At 45.9% G+C, this 23,024-nt stretch overlaps 1 protein-coding gene across 2 annotated transcripts in view; it reads left to right on the top strand.

Annotated features, from left to right (window-relative positions):
* TAF2 (TATA-box binding protein associated factor 2) overlaps window positions 1-23,024 on the top strand; it is a 663,535-nt gene that overhangs the window by 135,171 nt on the left and 505,340 nt on the right. For both annotated transcript variants that reach the window (XM_069220673.1, XM_069220672.1), the window contains exons 8-9: window positions 13,559-13,672; window positions 14,387-14,486. In XM_069220673.1, coding sequence (XP_069076774.1) covers window positions 13,559-13,672; window positions 14,387-14,486 — 214 coding nt within the window. The remainder of the gene's footprint in view (window positions 1-13,558; window positions 13,673-14,386; window positions 14,487-23,024) is intronic.

Below are 23,024 nucleotides of genomic sequence, written 5' to 3'. Positions count from 1 at the left end.
GCTGTTCTAAAAGATGTAATGAGTGCTGTAATATCTGGGATATTTAGCAGTGCATTGCGAGGGCGCGGGTATAGTTACTTGAACTAATTCTAACTTTGATAGCTGAATTTCTATGGTTTTATACATTTAAAATGTGATCCTAACTATAATGTCCCTGTAACATTTGCTATTTTTATGTGAATGTTAGTTTTTTTTTAATGTAAAGTAATATGAATTACTATATGTTAATCCAACCACCTCCTATACCTACCTAAAACACTAAAAACACCTTACCATCCAAAAACCCATACCCACCCTAAACCTTAGAAATTCCCTTGCCACCCCGAAACCCATACCCATGCATAACCCTTAAAATTTCCTTGCCACCTGTAAACACATACCCACCCTGAACCCTAAAATTGCCGTTGGTTCCCAAAAACCCATACCCACCCTGAACCCTAAAAATTCCATGGCCACCGAAAAACCCATACCCACCCAAAACCCTTATATTATACTTGCCACTCAAAAATCCATACCTACCCTAAGCCCTAATATTACCCTTGCCACTCAAAAACCCATACCCGCCTAAAACTCTAAAACTACCTTTGCCACCCAAACACCCATACCCACCCTAAACCCAAAAATTACCCTTGCCACTCAAGAACTCATACCCAGCCTAAACCCTAAAATTACCTTTGCCACTCAAAAACCCATACCCAGCCTAAAACCTAAAATTACCCTTGCCATCCAAAAGCCATACCCACCCTAAACAGTCCCTTGCCCCCTCAAAATACATACTACCCTAAACCCTAAAATTATCCTTGCCATTCAAAAACCTATACCCACCCTAAAAATGACTTTTTATCTATCTATCTATATACCTATCTATCTATATACCTATCCATCTATCCATCTATCCATATATATATTTTCCCTAAGGGCTGTCGCCACTAGGTAGTTATAGTTAGGACCTAGTTTCTATAGAAAAAGTGTTTTTTGCTTGCCGCCGGTTGACGCATCTTCCCGAACGTTTCAAATATAAAAAAATGTGCCGCTCATGTGAGCTGCTGTCTGGAAAGTTTTGGGGTGATTTGTGAAACGGGGCGAGAAAAAGAGGGGGGAGGGAGGGTGTGGGGTCCCAAAACACTTTTCCCCGTTCATTTTTCCATTGGGATTTCGAACAGCGATAGCACCCGAACCTCTTGACTTAATTACACCAAATTCGGCAGAAAGGTAGCTCTTAGTCCAGAAAGTGACCTTTTTTTTTGTTGTTTGGTGTAAATTCATTCTGTAGTTTTATAGAAATTAGAGAAAATCCAAATATATATATATTAGGCAAGTGCAAAAAAGTTTTTTAATTTTTTTTTATTTTTGGCTGGACTAGTGGAGGATCCGCCGAAAATTGGGGGGGAAAAAAAAGCATGACCTCCCACGCTTATTTCACTGGAGCCCACGGGTAAGCCAGGTCCTGGGGGCATTTATATTTTCAATGTGGAGGGGCCATCCGGTCCCCCCTTCAGCCCCAGGGACCGACACCTCCCCTGGGCTCTAATGAAAATAAAAGCAGGGGTCTGCCCAGAACTCGGGAACTTTGTCCATTTCCACACCTTGTGACAACAATCCACCTAACCTCTTCAGCCAGCTAGCATTACCTCACCAACACCTGGAAGTGGCAGAGATCTGTGGTAGCTGTGTGCATGACATTCTGACTTCCTGGGAAAATCGTGGTGCAACAGATCTTATTCTTTTCTCTGTTACTTTTGCCTCACACATGTAAAGGCAAACAGAAGCAAAGATTGGTTCACTATACTTTATTGAATCAATTGTGTTCTAGATAAAATTGTATGTACTGCAATGATTAGGATGAATATACATGATAATAATGCGGTGACAAGAAAAGTAAAACATTAGTGTCAAAATGCTAGGTGTTTGAATTTCTACCTACGCCACTAAAGTACTATATTAGAGCACAGCAGTGTTAGCCCCAATCTGCCCTTCAGGATCCCTAGGAAGACACCATCCCCCATACCTGGATGTGGTAGTAGCGAAGAGGGCTGTTAGTGTACTGAGCGACCCTCTCTTGAAGACGGAAAAAATACATCAAGTCTTGACAAATAGCTGCAATAGAGCGACAGCATGCAGTGGCAGTCTTCTGGCTGGAACTTTCCCTCTGACGTATAGGGGACACAGAGATGTTTTATGATAAAACAGCTAATGTTCTAGGAAAACTGCCCTAACGTAAAAAACAAATTTCCAGGGAGTGGCAGAGATTGCGGTGTACCACTTTGTGCCAGCAACATATTGGAGACATCCTTGAACAGAGCACAGAACGAGAATGTCAGAGTACAAAGAATAAAAACAGTTTCTGTGCTAGAAGTCTACAAGATAAAGTAAAATAAAACATCAGAGCTTTTGCTCAAAAAATGAAAAAGAATCAAATGAGTTGCAACTAGGCTAAAGGGCACAAGCTGCAGGCCTATGGCTAAAATAACATGCCCATAGAAAGCTACTAAGGTAACTTTGCAACACCCTCCCCTTGTCGGTTCATAGTGTAGAGGTAAACCCAATCAAACTCCATTCAAATGAATAATATATGTTGAAATATATGGTCCAATGTTCATGTTGACAAGCAGGCATACTTGAAGCAGGCCAAATGAAAAATTGTCAATTAAAACAGAACCATTTAGGAGATAACAGGCCGAATTACAAATTTAAAAGGTAGTGTAATTTTCAAAACTGACACTTCTATCCAGAACAATTGAAAGGAGTAAAGATCCCACTTCTGCCGGTGTTAAAGAAACCAAATCGGTGCCAAGGAAAACCAAAGAGCACTCGTGTTCCAAGACCTCAGCTACAGCTGAGGTGGCAGTATTCTGTGTAGTGCCAGATGTTGAAGAGTCCAGAGCCACTTGACCCACAAAGGGAGGCTCATAGGAGGCTTCCTGTAGTAAACGCACCCTCAACGCACGTGTGGTAATGAGCCCTCCTCGAAGAAATCAACAGATGAGCGTCCAGTGAAAGTAAGCACCGCGTAGAAAGACACAGTTGTAGTGCACATTGGAAAAGTCACCAAAGGCAACTAAACGCGGGCTGCACACAGTTCAATACTGGTCTGAATGACAGACTAGACCCACTCCAGTTCCTCAGTGCTCCAAAATCCTGCATCATGCGTTCACAACACAGTTGCGCTGGTGGAGTGCCACCAGTCCTCCTTGTTGTGATGGGGCAGCCATTGCGAATGAAAAATAGCAACAGCAAAATGCGACCAGTTAAGGCGAAAGTAATTGGGAATCCCCCAAATACACCAGAAAGTAAAGAAGGTTACAATGCCAACAGTATTGGATGCATTAAAATGTCATCCCACGAGTTCACCAATGTGCCTCGGAAAGTTTGTGTTTAAAGCGGACCTTGCTATTTGAAGCACGTAGGCCTCGTGTGCAGATGTCAGCGCTACATTTTTTTGAAATAAAAGTGCTTTTAGTCTGCACAGCTTATCAAAATTTACATTAGAAGTAGCAATATGAGGCCAGATATCTGCTGCTTTCGTCTGTTGCACAAGAGTAAAAAGGACGTTACCACAACAAGTAACAATTTGGGAGATCGAAACTATGCAGGCAATTCCGGCTTGCATTCTACAACAGCTCTCGCTGTTTAAAAGTACATCTGAGAGCACCTGGAATGCTGGTCGAATCAAAGGGACAGAAACTCCCTTCAGATAACATGATAAATTTGCTGCTGAATTGTTACATGCTCCATGCAAGGAAAGCTGTTTACAAACCATCAAATGGCTTACAGAAGTCTTGCATTTGCTTCTGCTAAGAAAGTCCTCTTTAATGCCATTGAAACATTTGTATGAATAGGGTAGCTCCCACACCTCATGGATGTAACTATCTCCCAGCCTTTCATATCTGCCTACAGGAGTGTGAATTCAACTGTTGAAAAAGGCAGATTGATAATCCCATGAATTAACCAGACTGCAGATGTTTTTTTTTTGCCACAGTAAAAGGCAACTTTTCTAATTTTTCGATGTTCAACATAATATATGTTGCTTCCTTCTTAGCAATTATTTGTTGTTGTTGTGTCAAATTAAATGCAGCAAACAGGTCCTTGGCCCTGACGTCATGTCATGGAACGTGACCATTTTTCAACGTCTGTAGTGTTCAACCTAACTGCATAATGGACCTAAGTTGACTCTGTCCAAGATGTAAAGATGACACGTCAGTTTGCATAATGTCTATTGCAGAGAAAATGATGTTGTTGAGAGTGTAAATGCGGTCGGGCAGGGTGATAATCCCATTATCTACAACAGCTAATGCTTTCTATAATCTTTCCTGATCTATTTGCCTTAACCGGGCTGCGTCTTCTTGTTGTGAAAGTTTCCAAATCTTGTTTTAAATTGCATACAAGAAGCACTTTTTACATAGTCTTCTGGGGCCTAACAGAAAATCTTGTAAGTCTGGTTATTAGACAGGAGAAGTGTTCTTTTACAGCATCTAGTGAGGAACTTTTTAAACACTGCTGGCATAATTTTCCACACTGTATGTTTTCACAGTACCCAACTGTTCTGGTGATACATAGCGAGGGTCCAGTCTGGTTGCTCTAAAACCCCTTGTGGACTGTTCAAAATGTGCATGACAACCACTAGCCACAATAACCACCCTCCAGGGCTTGAAATTGATGTGTTAAATGTTCCATTTTGGACCTACCCATCGAGTTGATCTTCAGTTGAATTAGTGTATTTTTGTCATTAGTCAAATTTTGCAGGAGTGGGGATCCTAGGTGCATTTAGTTCTTTAATTTTCGCCAATCCTCTACGGACCTGGTGTGAAGAAAAATGGTTTTAGGACCTTATCCACCAGTTCAACTACAGAGAGTTCAGGAAGGTAATGACTATGTTTCAGTAAGAAAAAGACAATGACAACCCCAATCCAAAGCAAAAAAAGGCAAGTATAGTTAATGAAAGCCACAGATAGTTCCATGGATGAACGAGATAGTTATCTTTAAGCCAAGTTATCAGCTTATGTGTTCTTGACGGTGGTGTTGCAGTAGTAGTGGATTAGTCAAAGGAGGAATTGTCTTGATCGGCAAAATATCCAGAAGCAGGTAGTGCAAAATTTGGAGTTGAGTTAGGAGTTGGAGAACTGACAGAAGTTTCCTAATGTGGTTCATGGTAGACAATTCCATCCATTTGAGTTGTGTTTGTGTAGTAGTCTTCATTATTTCTTTTGTTTGTTGTTGTAGATTAAGATAGTGGTACTAATGAAAGATCATTTTCCACCCTCCCCAAGCTCAGGGAAGTGTCAGAATTGCTGCTTAAAACCTGTACAGGAACTTCCTGGTCTGTAGTGAGAGGGATTCGGGAACTACCCAGGAGTCCACTAGGTCTGCTGCGGAGGATCGGCCATATGTTGTAGATTGACATTATCAATGGAGACAAAACGATTTTCTTTTGATCCAGTCAGCGGTGGTAGAATGACACCATGTATACCCAGGGCTGGAACAGGTGCACAATATGAAGGACCAAACTCCTTCTTCACAGCAATCTTTTCTCGTACTAGATCCCCAACTTTTTGAATCCAGCCAGTTGATGTTACTGTTGCATCCCTTAGTCCCAAGGAGGCAGTACAGGGAGATTCATTTTTGTCATGGAACTGTTGTAATTCATGCAAGACAGTGACACATTCATGTATGTCAAAAGTTGTGTCTGTGGCCTCGGCGCACGAGCCATCAAGATCTGGAACATACATTTGTGTCCCGAACAGCATCTCATATGGGGTGCACCCACCCAAGGACCTAATGGGCAAACTATTAAGTGCTCCCTGGACTCCATAAAGGTGACTAAGCCAACTACAAACAGTGCCTAATACTCTTGCTGTTAAGGATTGCTTTAAGTCTTGATTCTTCCACTCTACTACACAGTTAACCTCTGGATGGTAGTTAGACCAGAAATAGAGTTGGACCCCTAATGAAGCCATGGTGTCCCTGAATGCCCTTGAGGTGAAAGCAGGGCCATGGTCTGAGTGGAAAGCCGCAACTGCACATGTGCGATAAAGACATGCAGATCTTTAATAACAGTTCGCGCATCAGCTAATCATTGTGGCCATACCCATAGAAATCCGGAGGATGAGTTGACAAAGACTAAGATGTATTTGTATGCACCATTAAGTGTCAGAGGACCACAATGGTCTAGGTACACACATTATAGTGGTTTGTTTGAAATAAGAAGGGGTGTCTGTGGTGGGCGTTTAACTGTGGGCCCTTTTATTTGCTGACAGATGTCATAGCAAAGGACATATATTTTGTCTGTTTGTATAGACCTGGCCACCAATAGCATTTTTTAGGCGTAAAAAAATTGTAGTCTTAGACCGTCCACCGAAAGTCCGATGGGGAGGTTGCCACCATAGTGGCTACCTCCCCGCCGGGCCCATTAAGAGCTTCTTGCTAAGTCAGCAGGCAGAAACCTCTGTTTCCGCCAGCTGGCGTAGTGGGAAACAGCCTACAGCATTGTCTCCGGCTTGTAATCAAGCTGGCTGCAATGCTGTAGGATGCAGGGTGCACCAGCACCCTTGCAATGTTCACTGTCTGCAAAGCAAACATTGCGAGGGTGCTGGCCAGGGGGAACCCGCACTGCCCATGCCCCCTGCACCCGTTCTCCGCAAGCCTTTTCATGGCGGTGCAACGGCCATGAAATGGTTGGCGGAGAACAAGGTCCTAATCCCCAGGGCAGCACTGCCCTGGCGGATGAGGACCGCTGCAACCGCCAGACCTCCGGGATCTCTGATCCTGGCGGTCCCACTGCGGCACAAACACCATGGTAAGAATATGGCGCTTGTACCATATTGGCGGTGGTCCGACCGCCATCCGCAAGTCTGGCAGTCTACTGACGACCAGACACGTAATAGGGCCCATCATCTACATCAGTGGCTGTTAGAGGCATTGCCCATTGAATCCAACGTGAATGTAATGCTTTTTGCGTTAGGAATGCTAGCCTTTGTGGCAGCCTCAAGGGCTGAGTTCGGAGATACGACAATGATGCGTTTTCCCCAAGCCAGAGGTCTCTCTTTGATGACAGTCATCTGAACAGGAGTCAGAATTTTTTCTGTGGGAGCAAAGTGTTGTTCATCTGTGGAATACAATTGTGATTTGTATGCAATAGGAGCGGTATCACCCTCATTAAATGTTACGTTGGTGAAACCGATGGCAACAGCAAATTACCCTGATCAAATGTGTTTTGTTGTCTCTTGTATGTTAAATGTTTTGCTGCAAGCATGTCTTGTTGCAATGCTCTGACAATGCGTGTGTGTTCGACTGTCCAGAATTTGCTTGAAAAGTCGGGCCTGTTATGTCATATAATGGTTTAATGAATTGTGTATAATCAGCAATTTATATTCTTTTTAAATTAATAAAAATGAGTTGCAACTAGGCCAAAGGGCACCAGTTGCGGGCTTATGGCTAAAAAAACATGCCCATAGAAAACTACTAAGGTAACATTATCACAAGTTAGGACCTGATTTTTGTAGAAAAATAGTTTTTTGTTTTGTTAGTAACTTTAGCGCCGTTTGATGAATCTTCACGGAATACAACGCTCATTTCAGCTGCTGTCTGGAAGGTTTTAGAGTGATCCGTCATGTAGGGGGCGAGAAAAAGTGGTGTGGGTGTAAAACGCATTTTCCCCATTCATTTTTCCATAGGGATTTTGAACAGCGGTAGCACCGAAACAGCTGGATGGCATTACACAAAATTTGGCAGAAAAAGTAGCTCTTGGGCCAGAAAGCTCTCCCTTCTTCGGAGCAGAGGTTTCCTTTGTCTGCCTGCCTGCCCACAGAGATGTTCACATAATTCCAGTACACTCAATACCACATACTTATCCACATAATTCCACTGCACACCATGGTTGCGTTGCATTACTTTCAACCATTCTCTTTTCATGTGGTTATGCCCTGTAGGGGCTGACTGTATGGTTACATGGCCATGTTTCTTCCAAATTATGTATTTGTTGTGATGCCCTTTATGGGCTGTTTTGAACATCACAATCTAATGCCAAATGTTTATTTCTGATAAAGGTTTTTATTTGGTTTACATGATGATTGTATATGTTTTATTTTTATGTTTTATTAATCTCTCCATATTGCAGTTATGACCATGATGACCATGATTCAGGCCAGCGTAACATCCTTATTACACTATGACTGTTTGAATCCTCTTGATATGTTTGGGTGACCTTTCTAGCTCAGTGGTTCCCAACCTGTAGTCCGGGGACCCCTGGGGGTCCGTGAAGCCTCCTCAGGACCTTCAGAGAGCGACCTCTGACCCTGTTTACCAGGCAGGTCGCTCCCCTCACCGCCACGCAGCCCCTGTGAGACCGCTGACCGCTGCTTTATTCCTGTGTCCTTTCGCTGCCTTGTACTGCTCCCCCCACCTTTTTCTGTCCAGTTTGTGGTCCTAAATCTCTGTTTCCCTGCGCACCGCGTCTCCCCCTCGCCGCCCGTTTCCCGCCGCCGCGTCCCGTAGCTCCGCCCCCCTCGCACCCCATTGGCCGCCCCGCTCCCACCTCCTAGCTGCTCCTCCCTCCCCCTCCCACTCATATGGAGGCCGCGCAGCGGTAGAGAGAGTGACCTCTGACCCTGTTTACCAGGCAGGTCGCTCCCCTCACCGCCACGCAGCCCCTGTGAGACCGCTGACTGCTGCTTTATTCCTGTGTCCTTTCGCTGCCTTGTACTGCTCCCCTCACCTTTTTCTGCCCAGTTTGTGGTCCTAAATCTCTGTTTCCCTGCGCACCGCGTCTCCCCCTCGCCGCCCGTTTCCAGCCGCCGCGTCCCGTAGCTCCGCCCCCCTCTCACCCCATTGGCCGCCCCGCTCCCACCTCCCAGCTGCTCCTCCCTCCCTCTCCCACTCATATGGAGGTCGCGCAGCGGTAGAGAGAGCGACCTCTGACCCTGTTTACCAGGCAGGCCGCTCCCCTCACCGCCACGCAGCCCCTGTGAGACCGCTGACCGCTGCTTTATTCCTGTGTCCTTTCGCTGCCTTGTACTGCTCCCCTCACCTTTTTCTGCCCAGTTTGTGGTCCTAAATCTCTGTTTCCCTGCGCACCGCGTCTCCCCCTCGCCGCCCGTTTCCCGCCGCCGCGTCCCGTAGCTCCGCCCCCCTCGCACCCCATTGACCGCCCCGCTCCCACCTCCCAGCTGCTCCTCCCTCCCTCTCCCACTCATATGGAGGCCGCAGAGGCCAGCCCACCCGCACGACCTCCAACGCCGCCACTCTCATCACAATCAACACCGGCCGGATCCCCGGCTGCTGCAGAGCCACCCCTAGACGCACCCACGGGCCCTTCACCTGCCAATCCTGCAAGTTCTCCTGCATTCAGACACGGACCGCACCCGCCAAGCCAAGCACCAGCAGCAACCACCTGAAGTGCATCCTGCTCAACACCCGCTCTATCCACAGACACGCCGTGGAACTCTGGAACCTGCTCGACACCACATCTCCAGACGTCGCCTTCCTCACAGAAACCTGGATGAATGCCTCCTCAGCGCCCGCCATCGCCATCCAGGACGGATACAAGATCACCCGGAGGGACCGCGTCAACCAGACAGGAGGAGGCATCGCCATCGTCCACAAGAACACCATCCGCATCACGACCAACTCCGACGACACCCTCACAGCCGCCGAACATCTCCACTTCCAGATACACACCGACCCCAAGACCACACTCAGAGGCACCCTCATCTACAGACCCCCAGGACCCCGCACACAATTCAGCGAAGACATCGCAGACTTCATCAGCCCACACGCCCTCCCCTCCGCTGACTACATCCTCCTAGGGGACCTCAACTTCCACCTGGAGAACAACAACGACAACAACACCACCACCCTGCTGGACAACCTCGCCAACCTCGGACTCAAGCAACTGGTGAACACCCCCACCCACTACGCCGGACACACGCTTGACCCAATCTTCTCCTCCAGCAAGTACATCTCCTTCAGCCACTCCACCAGACTCCACTGGACAGACCACAGTTGCGTCCACTTCAGCTTCAGAAGAACCACGACTCACCACCACCCACAACAGGCTCCCCGCAGGAGCTGGAACAAGATCACCACCGACCAGCTCTCCACATCACTGAGCCAGAACCCTCCCGCCAGCTCAGCGGACCCCAACCAAGCAGCCAACAACCTCACACAGTGGATCACCAACTGCGCTGACAACCTCGCACCTCTGAAAACCCATCCCACCAGGCCCAACAGCAAGAAAGCCTCCTGGTTCAACAACGACCTCAAGAACTCCAAGAAGAACTGCTGCACCCTCGAGAAAGCCTGGCGAAAAAACCCGACCACAGACAACATGACCGCCCTCAAGCACGCCTCCCGCAAACACCACCAGCTGATCCACACCACCAAGAAGACAGCATTCAAAGAACGACTAGACAACAACGCACACAACAGCAAGGAACTCTTCAGCATCGTCAAAGAGCTCTCCAACCCCAGCGCCGGAAACAACGACATCACTCCCTCACAAGACCTCTGCGACTCACTCGCCTCGTTCTTTCACCGCAAGATCGCCGACATACACAACAGCTTTGGCGCACAGACCACGCACCCAACCACCAAACCGACGCCCCCCCCCCCAACACCACCCTCCGCGCCTGGACCCCGGTCAGCACCGAAGACACCATCCATATGATGAACACCATCCATTCCGGATCACCAACCGACCCATGCCCCCACCACGTCTTCAACAAGGCCGACTCCGTCATCGCACCCCATCTCCAGGACATCATCAACTGCTCCTTCAACACCGCCACCTTCCCGGAGAGCTGGAAACATGCCGAACTCAGCGCCCTCCTGAAGAAACCATCAGCAGACCCCACCGACCTCAAGAACTACCGCCCCATCTCGCTCCTCCCGTTTCCTGCCAAAGTCATCGAGAAGACCGTCAACAGACAGCTAGCCGCCTTCCTCGAGACTAATGGATCCCTCGACCACTCGCAGTCCGGCTTCCGAGCCAACCACAGCACCGAGACCGCCCTCATCGCAGCCACCGACGACATCCGAGCCCTGCTCGACAACAGGGAAACAGCGGCCCTCATCCTCCTGGACCTCTCCGCAGCGTTCAACACTGTCTGCCACAGCACCCTAGTGCAGCGCCTCAGCAACATCGGAATCCAAGAGAAGGCACTAGAGTGGATCATCGTTTCTCGCCGGAAGAACCCAGAGAGTCCGCCTCCCCCCGTTCAGATCCGAGGCCACCGAAGTCATCTGCAGCGTACCACAAGGATCATCACTCAGCCCCACCCTCTTCAACGTCTGCATGAGCCCCCTCGCAGCCATCGCACGCCAACACAACCTCAACATCATCTCCTACGCCGACGACACCCAGCTGATCCTCTCCCTCACCAACGACCCAGCCACCGCCAGAACCAACCTGCACGAAGGGATGAAAGACGTAGCCGAGTTGATGATGAACAGCCGCCTGAAACTGAACTCAGACAAGACGGAAGTCCTCATCCTTGGATCATCACCCTCTGCCTGGGACGACTCCTGGTGGCCCCCTGCCCTGGGCAGCGCACCCAAACCAATGGACCACGCACGCAACCTGGGCTTCATCCTGGACTCCTCCCTCTCGATGACCAGACAAGTCAACGCCGTCTCATGATCATGCTTCAACATCCTACGCATGCTCCGAAAGATTTTCCGATGGATCCCCACCGAAACCAGGAAGACGGTCATCCAGGCACTCGTCACCAGCCGACTGGACTACGGTAACACCCTCTACACCGGAACCACGGCCAAACTACAGAAAAGACTCCAACGCATCCAGAACGCCTCCGCAAGCCTCATCCTTGACATCCCCCGTCACAGCCACATCTCCGGACACCTGAGAGACTTGCACTGGCTCCCCGTCAGCAAGAGAATCCCGTTCCGTCTCCTCACCCACGCACACAAGGCCCTCCACGACCTGGGCCCCAGGTACCTCAACAACCGCCTGACCTTCTACACTCCCACCCGCCAGCTACGATCGACCAGCCACGCCCTCGCCGCCGTGCCACGCATTAGAAAAGCCACCATGGGAGGAAGATCCTTTTCCTACCTGGCAGCCAAGACTTGGAACTCCCTCCCCATCCACCTCCGTCTGACCCAAGACCACCTCTTCTTCAGGAAGCAACTCAAGACCTGGCTGTTCGAGCAGTAGCGGTCCCTCCTCCCCCAGCGCCTTGAGACCCTCCGGGTGAGTAGCGCGCTATACAAATTCCTTGATTGATTGATTGAGGGAGTCCATGACTGCTTAGAAAATTTTATAATAGATTAGGTCCCCAGCTTTTATTTCTCTTGTCACTCCTCTGAGGCTGTCTTTCGTCTTTTTTGGGGGGAATTGTTTTAGCCAGCCAGCAACTCTGATGGTGGGCTGGTGAAAGTGGTATTCTGTTGGAATTAGCATGGCAGATTTTAATTGGAATGCTAAATAGCAACATTTTCATTTTTTGCTGCACATAGAGGAAGAAGGTAAATGGAAGTGCTTTAGTTATATGCACTGCCACTGGAATTATGTGGAAGGGAAATAAAACTAATTATGAGGCAGGGTTGACCAATTTATGTGACAAGAAAAGTCCAGTTATGAACTTAGAACGCCAATAGCTCACTCTCAAGCATATGCAAGACCTGTTTTGTTTTTTTTTAAACATCTTTTTTATTAATATTTTCAACACATACATTGACAATAAATTCAACCGTTGAAATAACAGGTTACAACTGATCTGTAGTGACATGATAGATTAACAACAGCCTAGGTCTAACTTCGTATTGTAGGATTTACATTCTTTAGTACACAAATGCATCATGACTTAATAGTGTTGTGGACAATAGCTTCTAGATGGAGTCTGTTCCCTTCTTCCCCAAGTGTGTTGGTGGAGTACTGTGTAGTAACACGTGTTGTAGGGTGTATTCCAGATGTAATTTCTTTGTCGTGGAACGCGCGAGCCCTGTTTTGTCCCTCGACATGTCCTAAATGCGAGACCTATTACACTGCAAATGCTTGTTCCACTTTGATGCCTAAATTACTTTAAATATTAGTACATCCACCCTGTTCCTGCAGTGCTTATTACTGCACTTAGCCCTTCTAAGACCCATGGTGACTTGTAGATAGTGAAGACAAAATCAAAAGGACATATGCGACATTGCTAATGTAGTTCTGTTTCAAACCACAAAGTTTCACAGTGGTGGGGAAAAGGGAAGGAGAGTCTTCTGAGTAAAGCTATTTTAAGGTATTAACATTTATTAAAGTAAAAAAAAAAAACACTTGAAAAGGTAGATGCCTGTGTCAGCACTTTTGGGGGAAAATGGGGGAGGAAGATTCCAAAGAAGAATGTGAAAATGACCACAAGGTGTATAATTATGCCACACAGACAGAAGGGAGCGAAGGTATAAGGCTGCAGGTAAGTCATACTGTATGCTTTAATCTGTGGTTTCCTTATGTGAGTCCCCCCTATTTAAGGGAAGGAAGAGGTTCATGGTAACACCTAAAATATTGACTTTGAGTGATTAACAGCAGAGCCTTACAGTGTTCCTTGTTCTTTCAATGCAGTACTAACTTGTTGCACAGTGCAATGATTATTGACCAGACTCCGTTGACTAGAAGATGTTTGGCTGAAGCACTGGCACAGCAGTTTTTTGGCTGCTTCATATCCAGGATGTCCTGGTGAGTATGTTTAAAATGTTATTGAACATTGCAGTCAGCCGTGAAGTGGCCAGCCTTATTTCCCCCTATGTTCTCTAAAGCGCCCCAAAGTTATCTGGGACTAGAAATTATGCCACACAGCCAGACATAAAAGACAGATTTAGAAATTTCAAAATTTTACTACATGCTTTTGGAGGCAGGTTGTAGAAAGGCCTTGTAAAATATGTTCTTCATCGTATCTTTTTTAAATTCACATGCTTGCCTACTCAGTGTTGTCCGGCTGGGAATCCTCAATAGTCCGTGTTAACAAAGCAGTGTTCCCTACACTGCAGTAGAAAATCTGAGCTGTTCAGCCTCTGTAGCTCTGGGTCCTTTTACTTCATTGGCAAGAGGTTAGGATATAGAAAGAGATGAATTGACTGTAGTCTGGATATTGCAATGTTATTCATCATAAATGTTTTTGCTATTATTCCAGTTATAAGAATGAAGATGGGCTGTAGTGGAGACGAGTAATGCATGTTTGTTCCTGCGCTTCCTTTCTTTCATATTTTCATTCTCATATTGAATCAAATCATTAAGTTGTATTTACCTGTAAGACATAATATTATAGCAGACTGTGACATCTGAACTTGACATGTATGAAAACAGTATTTTTTAATTTCATTTTTTGATTTAGTTATTTATATTAATATTCAGGGTATGGGAGCAGTAATGGACACGTTTTGTTTTCTGCAGGTCAGATGAGTGGGTGTTGAAGGGAATCTCGGGGTATATTTATGGCCTCTGGATGAAAAAGACATTTGGGGTCAATCAATACCGAGACTGGATCAAAGAGGTGAGGACATTAGTTGTGTTTTGGGCAGTGAATTGTATTTTACCACAAGGATACATGGCATATTGGAAAGTCCCTTAAACATAACAGCAGATTATCTAGTTAAACTTTTAAAGCCAGAAAAAAGTGGACATTTTTAGTCAGAATGGTAAGACTGTTTTTTACAATTCTTTTTCTTAAACCGTTTATTGTTTACAATAACTGAAAAAAATCAAACAGACACATTGAAAAGACACTGCACGATTCCCCCAGAAAAAAGGTCAGGGTACCATTTCCCGACCCAGCACTTTTCCTCAGGAGTCTGAACTCTCTTCACACTGTTCCCTCCAGTGCTAATGGTAAAATTAACATTACGTGCAGAGTGATTAAAATGCCACTTCCAGGTGATGTGTATCAGATTAATTCCTTTTTATAATATAGTTTTTCACTTTCTTGAAAATCAAACAGTAACTGGATACAGGGTCATACATATTCCATGCCCAAGAAATGAAAATACCCTATAACCATTTGTTATCATCCAAACATGTACATGAATTATCGAAAATGTGTAGTTTATAATCTAAGGTATAAAGGCCAGTATATTTTAAGTCATCTGCCGCCAGTGAATTCCTGTATATTTATGTTGCCCAAACCTGACTCTAACTTTCAGTGGATTCATCATGGTACCATACCACAAAATACAAACTGTACCTCATGTGTTGGTTTGGCAAAGGGTGAGCTCTTGATTTTCACCTCTTTAACCCCAGTCTTCATCACAGTAACTCATTTGATTAGTTTACTGTGCCAGCTCCTCAGAGAGTGGTGAGCTTTCTTTCTCATCCGATAAATAGGAGCCAATCTTTTATACACCCCAAATTTTCTTAAATTGTCTGAACTGCATTTTTGTTATTGTTAATATCCACTTGGCGCACAATTCACATTTTTGTAGGGCAATTCAACATCTTTTGGTAGTCTGTAGGGCTTCTACCCTTGGAGATCACATCTAAAAGACCTGATACCTGAGGACTGAAGGGCTGCTATTCTCAACTTATCAGTGGACACGTGATGTTCCTTTTTACCTTGTTTAGCAGAGCATCTAAACAGATAGAGGCACAGGTGTGCTCCTTCCACATCATTTTGTGGTTCCAGAAATGCTTACAACCAATACGGGTTGCCAGTTCTGGCAAAGGTCCCACAACTACCACAGATTGGTAGGAAAGAAAAGGAATGCTTTGCAGTCCAGTCACAGGACAATAACAAGCAAATCTGACTAACCCTGCTGACCCCACCCAGGCCAGAGGGGGAAGACATTTCCTGCTTCGGCCTGGAATAGGTCATGATTTACCCTTAGTTGCTGGGTGCTCCAGGTAATGCAGTCAGGAATGCCTGGAAACAACATCCAGTTACTCAACCAGGAAGGAACACCATCTATATCTACAAGCACATCAGCAGAAAAGTAAGCCTCTACATTGTATAATCCTCACTGAATATTCCAGCTAGCATCCGGGAATCCTGGAATACTTTATTTGAACAATTTAGCATAATTTTAAGTTTCAAACTTTCCTAATGTGTCTAGTGATGCTTTGTTCCCCTGCAAATCCTCCCTGATTCGTGTGGACCAGCATCTCTACTTCCTTTACTAATTGTTTAACAATATCTTCAACTATATTATTATAGTATCCACATTGATCATTGACAATGGCCCGAATCATTCACATTCCAACAGGTCTTTACATACTTTGAGCAAAATCAGTATCAATGTTTCTCTCCGTGTATTTGGGAGCACCCCTTTAGATAGTGGTTCATTACACATGTACCACAACGGGAGAACTAGGGTTTCTGCATATAGTTTATAACATTCAACCGGAGACTGTCATATCCTGTTTTTTTGTCCGTTCCCATGTTTCGTAACACCCACTTTATATCTTTGATATCTAAGGGGACATTGAGCTCCTTTCTCCGATTCACTGCTAAACTGTGATTCCTCTAAAATGCCCATGTCAATCTACTAGCATGATGTACCTGTTGAGAGCACAGTGTCCATAAAATTTCTTAAATCTTCAATTATCTCTATCGTCAGTAAGCATGTGCCCCATTCCAACTCTATAGCTACCACTTTCTCCTTATTTACTAGCCACCCCAGTAGACAACCACCCTCATTCCCTTGTTTATGCCGCTGGTCTGTATGAGATCTGTAATCATGATTGCCAAGCATTTCTCGAGCTTGCTCTACCTTTGATAGTGTCTCATTTCTAGTTTCCCAATCACGTTGTCAAATGCTAACCATCTCTCCATTGATTTAATTTCCTTATTGTGCTTGCTTTTTGTGCTCATGAGTCTTTTTCTAACCCCAAATGTAGTGCTAATGCATCTCTCCTGGATCTCCTGCAGGGGTTCCCCAGAGAACCCCCTGCAGATGTCGCTGTACCTTTATTTTTATGGACACATTCCCTTATGTCCGCTCCTATCTCATATTTATATAGCAGGTCTTGGAGAGCCTTAGTTTGCAGTCTCCACTGGTTTATTGGTATGGTACACTCCTCCCTCAGCCACTTGACGAAAACGGTGCATGATCCAACAAGGTGCATTCTAAATATCCAGCTTCTCTGAAGTCCACTATTTGATTAGGATGAGCCAGAACAAAATCTGTTTGTGAAAAAGTGTTATGATTAGGTAAATAAAAGACATGCACTTCTGCATCACAGTGCTTTGCCTTCCAAACCTCAATAGGATTCAAACTGTCCATTGTGTTATGCAGTGCCATCAAGGATCTACCCAGAGGTTTGACAGTTGCTCTTGAACTATCCAGTTGCCTACGTAGCAGACAATTAAAGTCTCCCATCCACAAAATGTCATAATATGCATATGGTGCCAGAAGCTCTGTTATTTCATCAAAAATACTGAACTGAACATTGGGCACATACGTGTTAACGATACCATTGGTTTTCCACTCAGTTTTCCTGCTGCCCCCACATATCTACCATTGACAACACTAAATAATGCATCTGCCTTACATGACACCAAAGGTACTAGCCATAATTCTAAACCTCTGAAAGAAAAGTTTAATCCAGTGTGCCATAGGGTCCCTCTGAATGTGGCCTTGAGTTTCTCATGCTGACTCTCCAGCAGGTAGGTTTCCTGAAACATCACTGTCTTTGCATGTTTCTGCTTTAAATAAGAACATAGTCTCTGCTGTTGAATAGCTTCATTCACACACTTAATATTCCACAATATCACTATCATAGCCATCTGTAATGGTGTTGCTATTAACACTTGTCTGTTAGCTGAATCATCAGTCGCCCAAACACCTGACATATGTGGGCTCCCCATGTGTCCCGCTGCCCCCAACAACACCCTCTCACGTGAGGCCTACCCCAACTCATCCCTCACAAGTGGTACAATAAATCCTCCCCCCCTTTCCCTATCAAACTGTTAAAAATTGCCCTTTTTGCTGGGTTATCCCAGAACGTTTTACCTTCTTCCTTCTATTTGTTCTGATCTGTTTTTGTTGGCTTCATGACTTTAGGCACTTAACCACTGCTGACCAGTTCTAAAAGGCACGTGCTTCCTGTGTAAATTGTATTGGTAATTGGTTTCTCCATGATTGGCAAATTTGATTTACTAGTAACTCCCTAGTAAAGTGCACTAAGTGTGTCCAGGGCCTGTAAATTAAATGCTACTATTGGGCCTGCTGCACTAATTGGGCCACTCACATGAGTAGCTCTGTAAACATGTCTCAGACCTGTCACTGCAGTGTCTGTGTGTGCAGTTTTGAATTGCCAGTTCGACCTGGCATGTGTACCCATTTGCCAGGCCAAAAACGTCCCTTTTACTTCATGTAAGTCACCCCCACGGTAGGCCCACGGGCAGGGTGCAGTGTATTTAAAAGGTTGGACATGTACTGGTGTGTTTCACATGTTCTCATAGATAAATACTGCTAAATTAATTTTTCACTATTACGAGGTCTATCTCTCCCATAGGTTAAGATGGGGATTGCCTTGAAATATCTTCTAAGTGTAGTTTCCCATAGGCAGCAGATAGAGAACATGGAGTTTGGGGTCTCTGAACTCACTATTTGTAAATACATCTTTTGGGAAGTTGGTTTTTAAATTGTAAGTTTGAAAATGGAACTTATAGAAAGTGGGTATTTTCTTGCTTAACCATTCTGTGCCTCTGCTTGGCTGTGGAATGTATGTCTGGGTCAGGATGACAGTTGGGCTGTTTGTGAATTCACTCTAGACAGTCACCCATAGGGAGCAGAGTTGTGTCCTGCATATCCTTGATGGTCTTTCCGGGCTATAGTGGTGGAAGGACCTGACACCTGCACCTCAATAGGGTTGCGCCTGTCCTTACGCAAAGCAGTGTCCAGCCCCTTGGAGTGTGTCTGGGGCCAGGGCAGTAAAGGCAGGGTATTGTGCACTACAAAGACTTTCCTTTGAAGTTTGCCTACTTCAAAGGCAGAAATTAATATAAGTATTAGGCCTATAAGACCACAACTTCAGAACATGTCTGGACTGAGGACATTCTACCAGGGAGAAGAGCTGGACGCCAGTTGCTTTGCTGTGCTGACCTTCCGCTTGCTGCTTGTACCCTGGGAATAAAAGGACTGGACTCTGCTTTCTACATCCTGCTTTCCAAGTTTCTCCAAGGGCTTGATTTAAGCATGCCCCTGTCTCAGGGACATCAAAGGCTTCATGTGCCAGAGCCAGGGCTCTTCTGCTGAGAGCCCTGACTTGCCAAGTGGTGCCAACTCCAGTCCCTGGGCTCTTGGAAGTGTGAGCCGGTGACCTGAAGGAAAAAATCCACACATCAACGTGCTACAGCTCAAAATTTGATACAGCGCCTGTCCTGCCGCATGGAGGATCCATGCAGTGCCTGTCTTGCTGCTGCAGAATCGACCTAGCGCCTGTTTCACCACAGCTCCATCAACACAATCCATCTAGATTTTCCACGCATTGTACTTGCTTGTCAATTTTGTATCGACCCCGCACCCCAGTAAGGAACCAAGGCTGCGTGTTTGGAAATCAACGTTTCGCCTTTCCTGTGATGAAAGAACTGAATCGTCACCCCCCCCTGCCAGTAAGGAACTGACACATTCGATCACTTGCGAGGAAAGAGTCGATGCATCACCTCCTATGCACAGTAAGGAACCAACGCATTGCTTTGCTTTTTCGGCGTCTGACCTCTCCTGTGGTTCGTATTGTCTGTTTTTGACGCATCCCATCTACTTTGTGCTAAAGAGATAAATTCATTGATTCCTGTGGACTAAGACTCATTTTAACCTTTAAAAAGTATTGCCTTTACTTGTGTATATTGTATTTTTGTTGTTTTAGCCTTGTTTTTCTAATAAATATTGGCTTTTTTTCAAAACTGGTGTGAAGTACATTTATGGTGTGTGTGTGTGTGTGTGCCTGTGCCTGTAATAGGGTATCCCGTCTATGTGACCTGAATTTACAAGCTACTATAAGAGCAATACGGTTAAGAGCCCCCTTTTGGGAGCCCGTCAGGCATTGCAGCGCCGGCCTGGCTAAGACCGTTCCTGATGATGAAGCCAGTCATCCACTGTGATGCATGAGGGTTCTTGCTCCTATAGAACTTGGTCCTTTGGAATTTCTTTGTTATATTGGAACAGTTTACCCTTTTACCTTTTATGATATATGTTACACATTGCCTCTGAGGTAAGCCTGACTACTCGTGCCAAGCTACCATGGGGGTGAACAGGGCTGCGTGACTCCCTTACCCTGTCTACAGTGAGGGTCCCTACTTGGATTGGTTCAGAGCAGCAGAAGTGGTGGAATTGGGAAATGATGCTAGCTAATTAGAGTATTGCAGTTTGATGGACCAGGTGTGCAGAACTGAATATTGAGGCTTGGGAGGCAGAGGTGATAAATGGGTGTCTGCAGAATTTGGAGGGCGGAAATGAATACAATATCAAACTGGGGAAAATGGTGGGGCACTGGTATGACAACAACAGTAGTGGGACTTGAACAGTGGACTGTAAAGGAAGACAAAATTTATCAGCAACAGGATGGGGAAAATACTTGGGGCCTGATGTTGATTTCGGCAGACAGGATGTCGTTCTCCGTTGTGACGGAGTAACCCATCTGCCAAGTTTTAAATCAGGCCCTTAGTACATAAATGAATTATAGCACAAGCTATTCAAGGAAGAAAAGTAAGATGGAATTATCAAAATGTAAAATTAGAGTACACTATGCTGAGTGGCTGATGCACTATTAAATTCGGGAGTGGGGGTTCTCCTGTGGGGGTGGGAAGATGGAATAACTAAGTGAAGTTAAGTTGTTTATTGATGATAGTGTGTGTGTATATATGTATGTATGTATATATATATATATATGTTTATATATATGTTTATATATATGTTCGATGGCATGTGTAGCTGCAGATACACATGCTGTGCATAATCCTGCCATCTAGTGTTGGGCTCGGAGTGTTACAAGCTGTTTTTCTTCGAAGAAGTCTTTTCGAGTCACGGGACCGAGTGGCTCCTCCCTTTCGGCTCCATTGCGCATGGGCGTCGACTCCATCTTAGATTGTTTTCTTTCCGCCATTGGGTTCGGACGTGTTCCTCTTCGCTCCGTAATTCGAATCGGGGAAACTTAGAAAATCATCGAAATTTGTCGGTATTGTTTGCGTCGGGACCGGTTTAGTATCATCACATTGGCACCTACAACAAGACCGCTTCGGCGGCCCTTCGGGGCTTCCGCATTTAATCATGGCCTGGTCGGCCCGACCACACCCGTCGACAAAGAACTAATGGATCGGACCCCTTTCCGTTTTTCTGTCCGAAGTGCCACGCCAAGTATCCTTACACAGACCAGCATCGGGTCTGTAACCTGTGTTTATCGCCTGAACACAGAGAGGATACTTGCGAGGCCTGCACAGCGTTTCGATCCAAAAAGACCTTAAGAGATCGACGCGCAAGACGGTTACAGATGGTGTCGAAACAGTTGCAGCATCTCGACGCCGAGGAAGAGGAGATGCGGATATCCATCCAGGATGAATCCGACGGGGATCGACCACCGACGGCGGCACAAAAAGTGAGTACACCTGCCCCGTCCCTCACCCAAGGTCAGGTCAAGAAATAAAAGGCCACGGGGACGCCACTGCCGGAAGGCCATGGCGCAACCCACAGAAAAGACGGTGACCAAGTAACATCAGCACCGAAAAAGGCCAAATCAGTGCAGAAGACTTCTGACTCCGGTCGAGGAACCGGCACCGAAAAGAGTCGGCATCGAATAATCAAATCGAGTAAACCTCGAAAAAGCCACTCTGAGCCAAACCCAACAATCTCCATCGGGGTTTCGATACCGAAAAAAATGGCTTTGGAGCCAAAAAAGGTGTCCTACACGGAAGAGCAGGGGCTCTCTCCACAGCTCAAAGAAAAGCACAGATTTGAGCAGGAACTAGATCTAAAAAAGTATGATCAAACTCAGCAAAGGCTAGAAATCCAGAAACATACCGGAAAGAGCAGCAACATTTCACAATGTAACAATGCACACAGAACCAGTGGAAGACGACTTCTTGTTTAACACTCTGGCATCCACGCATGCATCGTATCAAAGCCTGCCAATGTTACCGGGCATGCTTAAGCATGCACAACAGGTTTTCCAAGAACCAGTGAAAGGGAGAGCAATCACGCCAAGGGTCGAGAAGAAATATAAACCGCCCCGTCAGACCCTGTGTTTATTACACAACACCTCCCTCCGGACTCTTGTTGTGGGGGCTGCAAGAAAATGGGCTAATTCGCAGTCATCAGGGGATGCGCCACCCCCTGATAAGGAAAGTCGTAAATTCGACGCGGCTAGGAAAAGAGTGGCATCGCAAGCAGCCAATCAGTGGCGAATTGCCAACTCACAAGCCCTCCTTGCCCGCTACGACCAAGCACACTGGGACGAGATCAAGACATCATCCAGCACCTCCCCAAAGAGCATCAAAAACTTGCCCAACAAGTGGTTGAAGAGGGACAGGCCATATCAAATAACCAGATCCGCTCTGCAATAGACTCTGCTGATACAGCGGCACAAACTGTAAATACAGCAGTAACAATTAGAAGGCATGCACGGCTGCGAAGTTCTGGGGTTAAACCAGAAATACAGCAAGCGGTATTGAATATGCCGTTCAATCAACATCAACTATTCGGCCCGGAAGTGGATACGGCAATAGAAAAAATGAAGAAGGACACAGACACGGCCAAAGCCATGGGCACGCTCTACTCCTCTCATTGCAATCTCAGTACCAGAGAGGGGGGTTTCGTGGTTCCTACAGAGGACAGTTCCCAAGAGGAAGAGGGAAATTCCAGCCTACCAAGCAGACCCCTGGTAGCAAGCAGTGACTTCAATGTCACACTTCCCCAACACACATCACCAGTGGGGGGAGATTAACAAAATACCACCACAATTGGACACACATTACCACAGGCACGTGGGTTCTATCAATTATCCAACATGGTTACTGCATAGAGTTCACAAGATTCCCTCCAGATGTTCCCCCAAGAACGCACAGAATGTCAATACAACACTTAGACCTATTACAAATAGAAGT

The sequence above is a fragment of the Pleurodeles waltl genome, chromosome 2_2 (genome assembly GCF_031143425.1).
Source record: "Pleurodeles waltl isolate 20211129_DDA chromosome 2_2, aPleWal1.hap1.20221129, whole genome shotgun sequence".
In the NCBI taxonomy this organism is placed as follows: Eukaryota; Metazoa; Chordata; class Amphibia; order Caudata; family Salamandridae; genus Pleurodeles; species Pleurodeles waltl.
The sequence above is the reverse complement of the archived record's forward strand: the minus strand, read 5'-3'. Positions and strand labels throughout refer to the sequence as shown.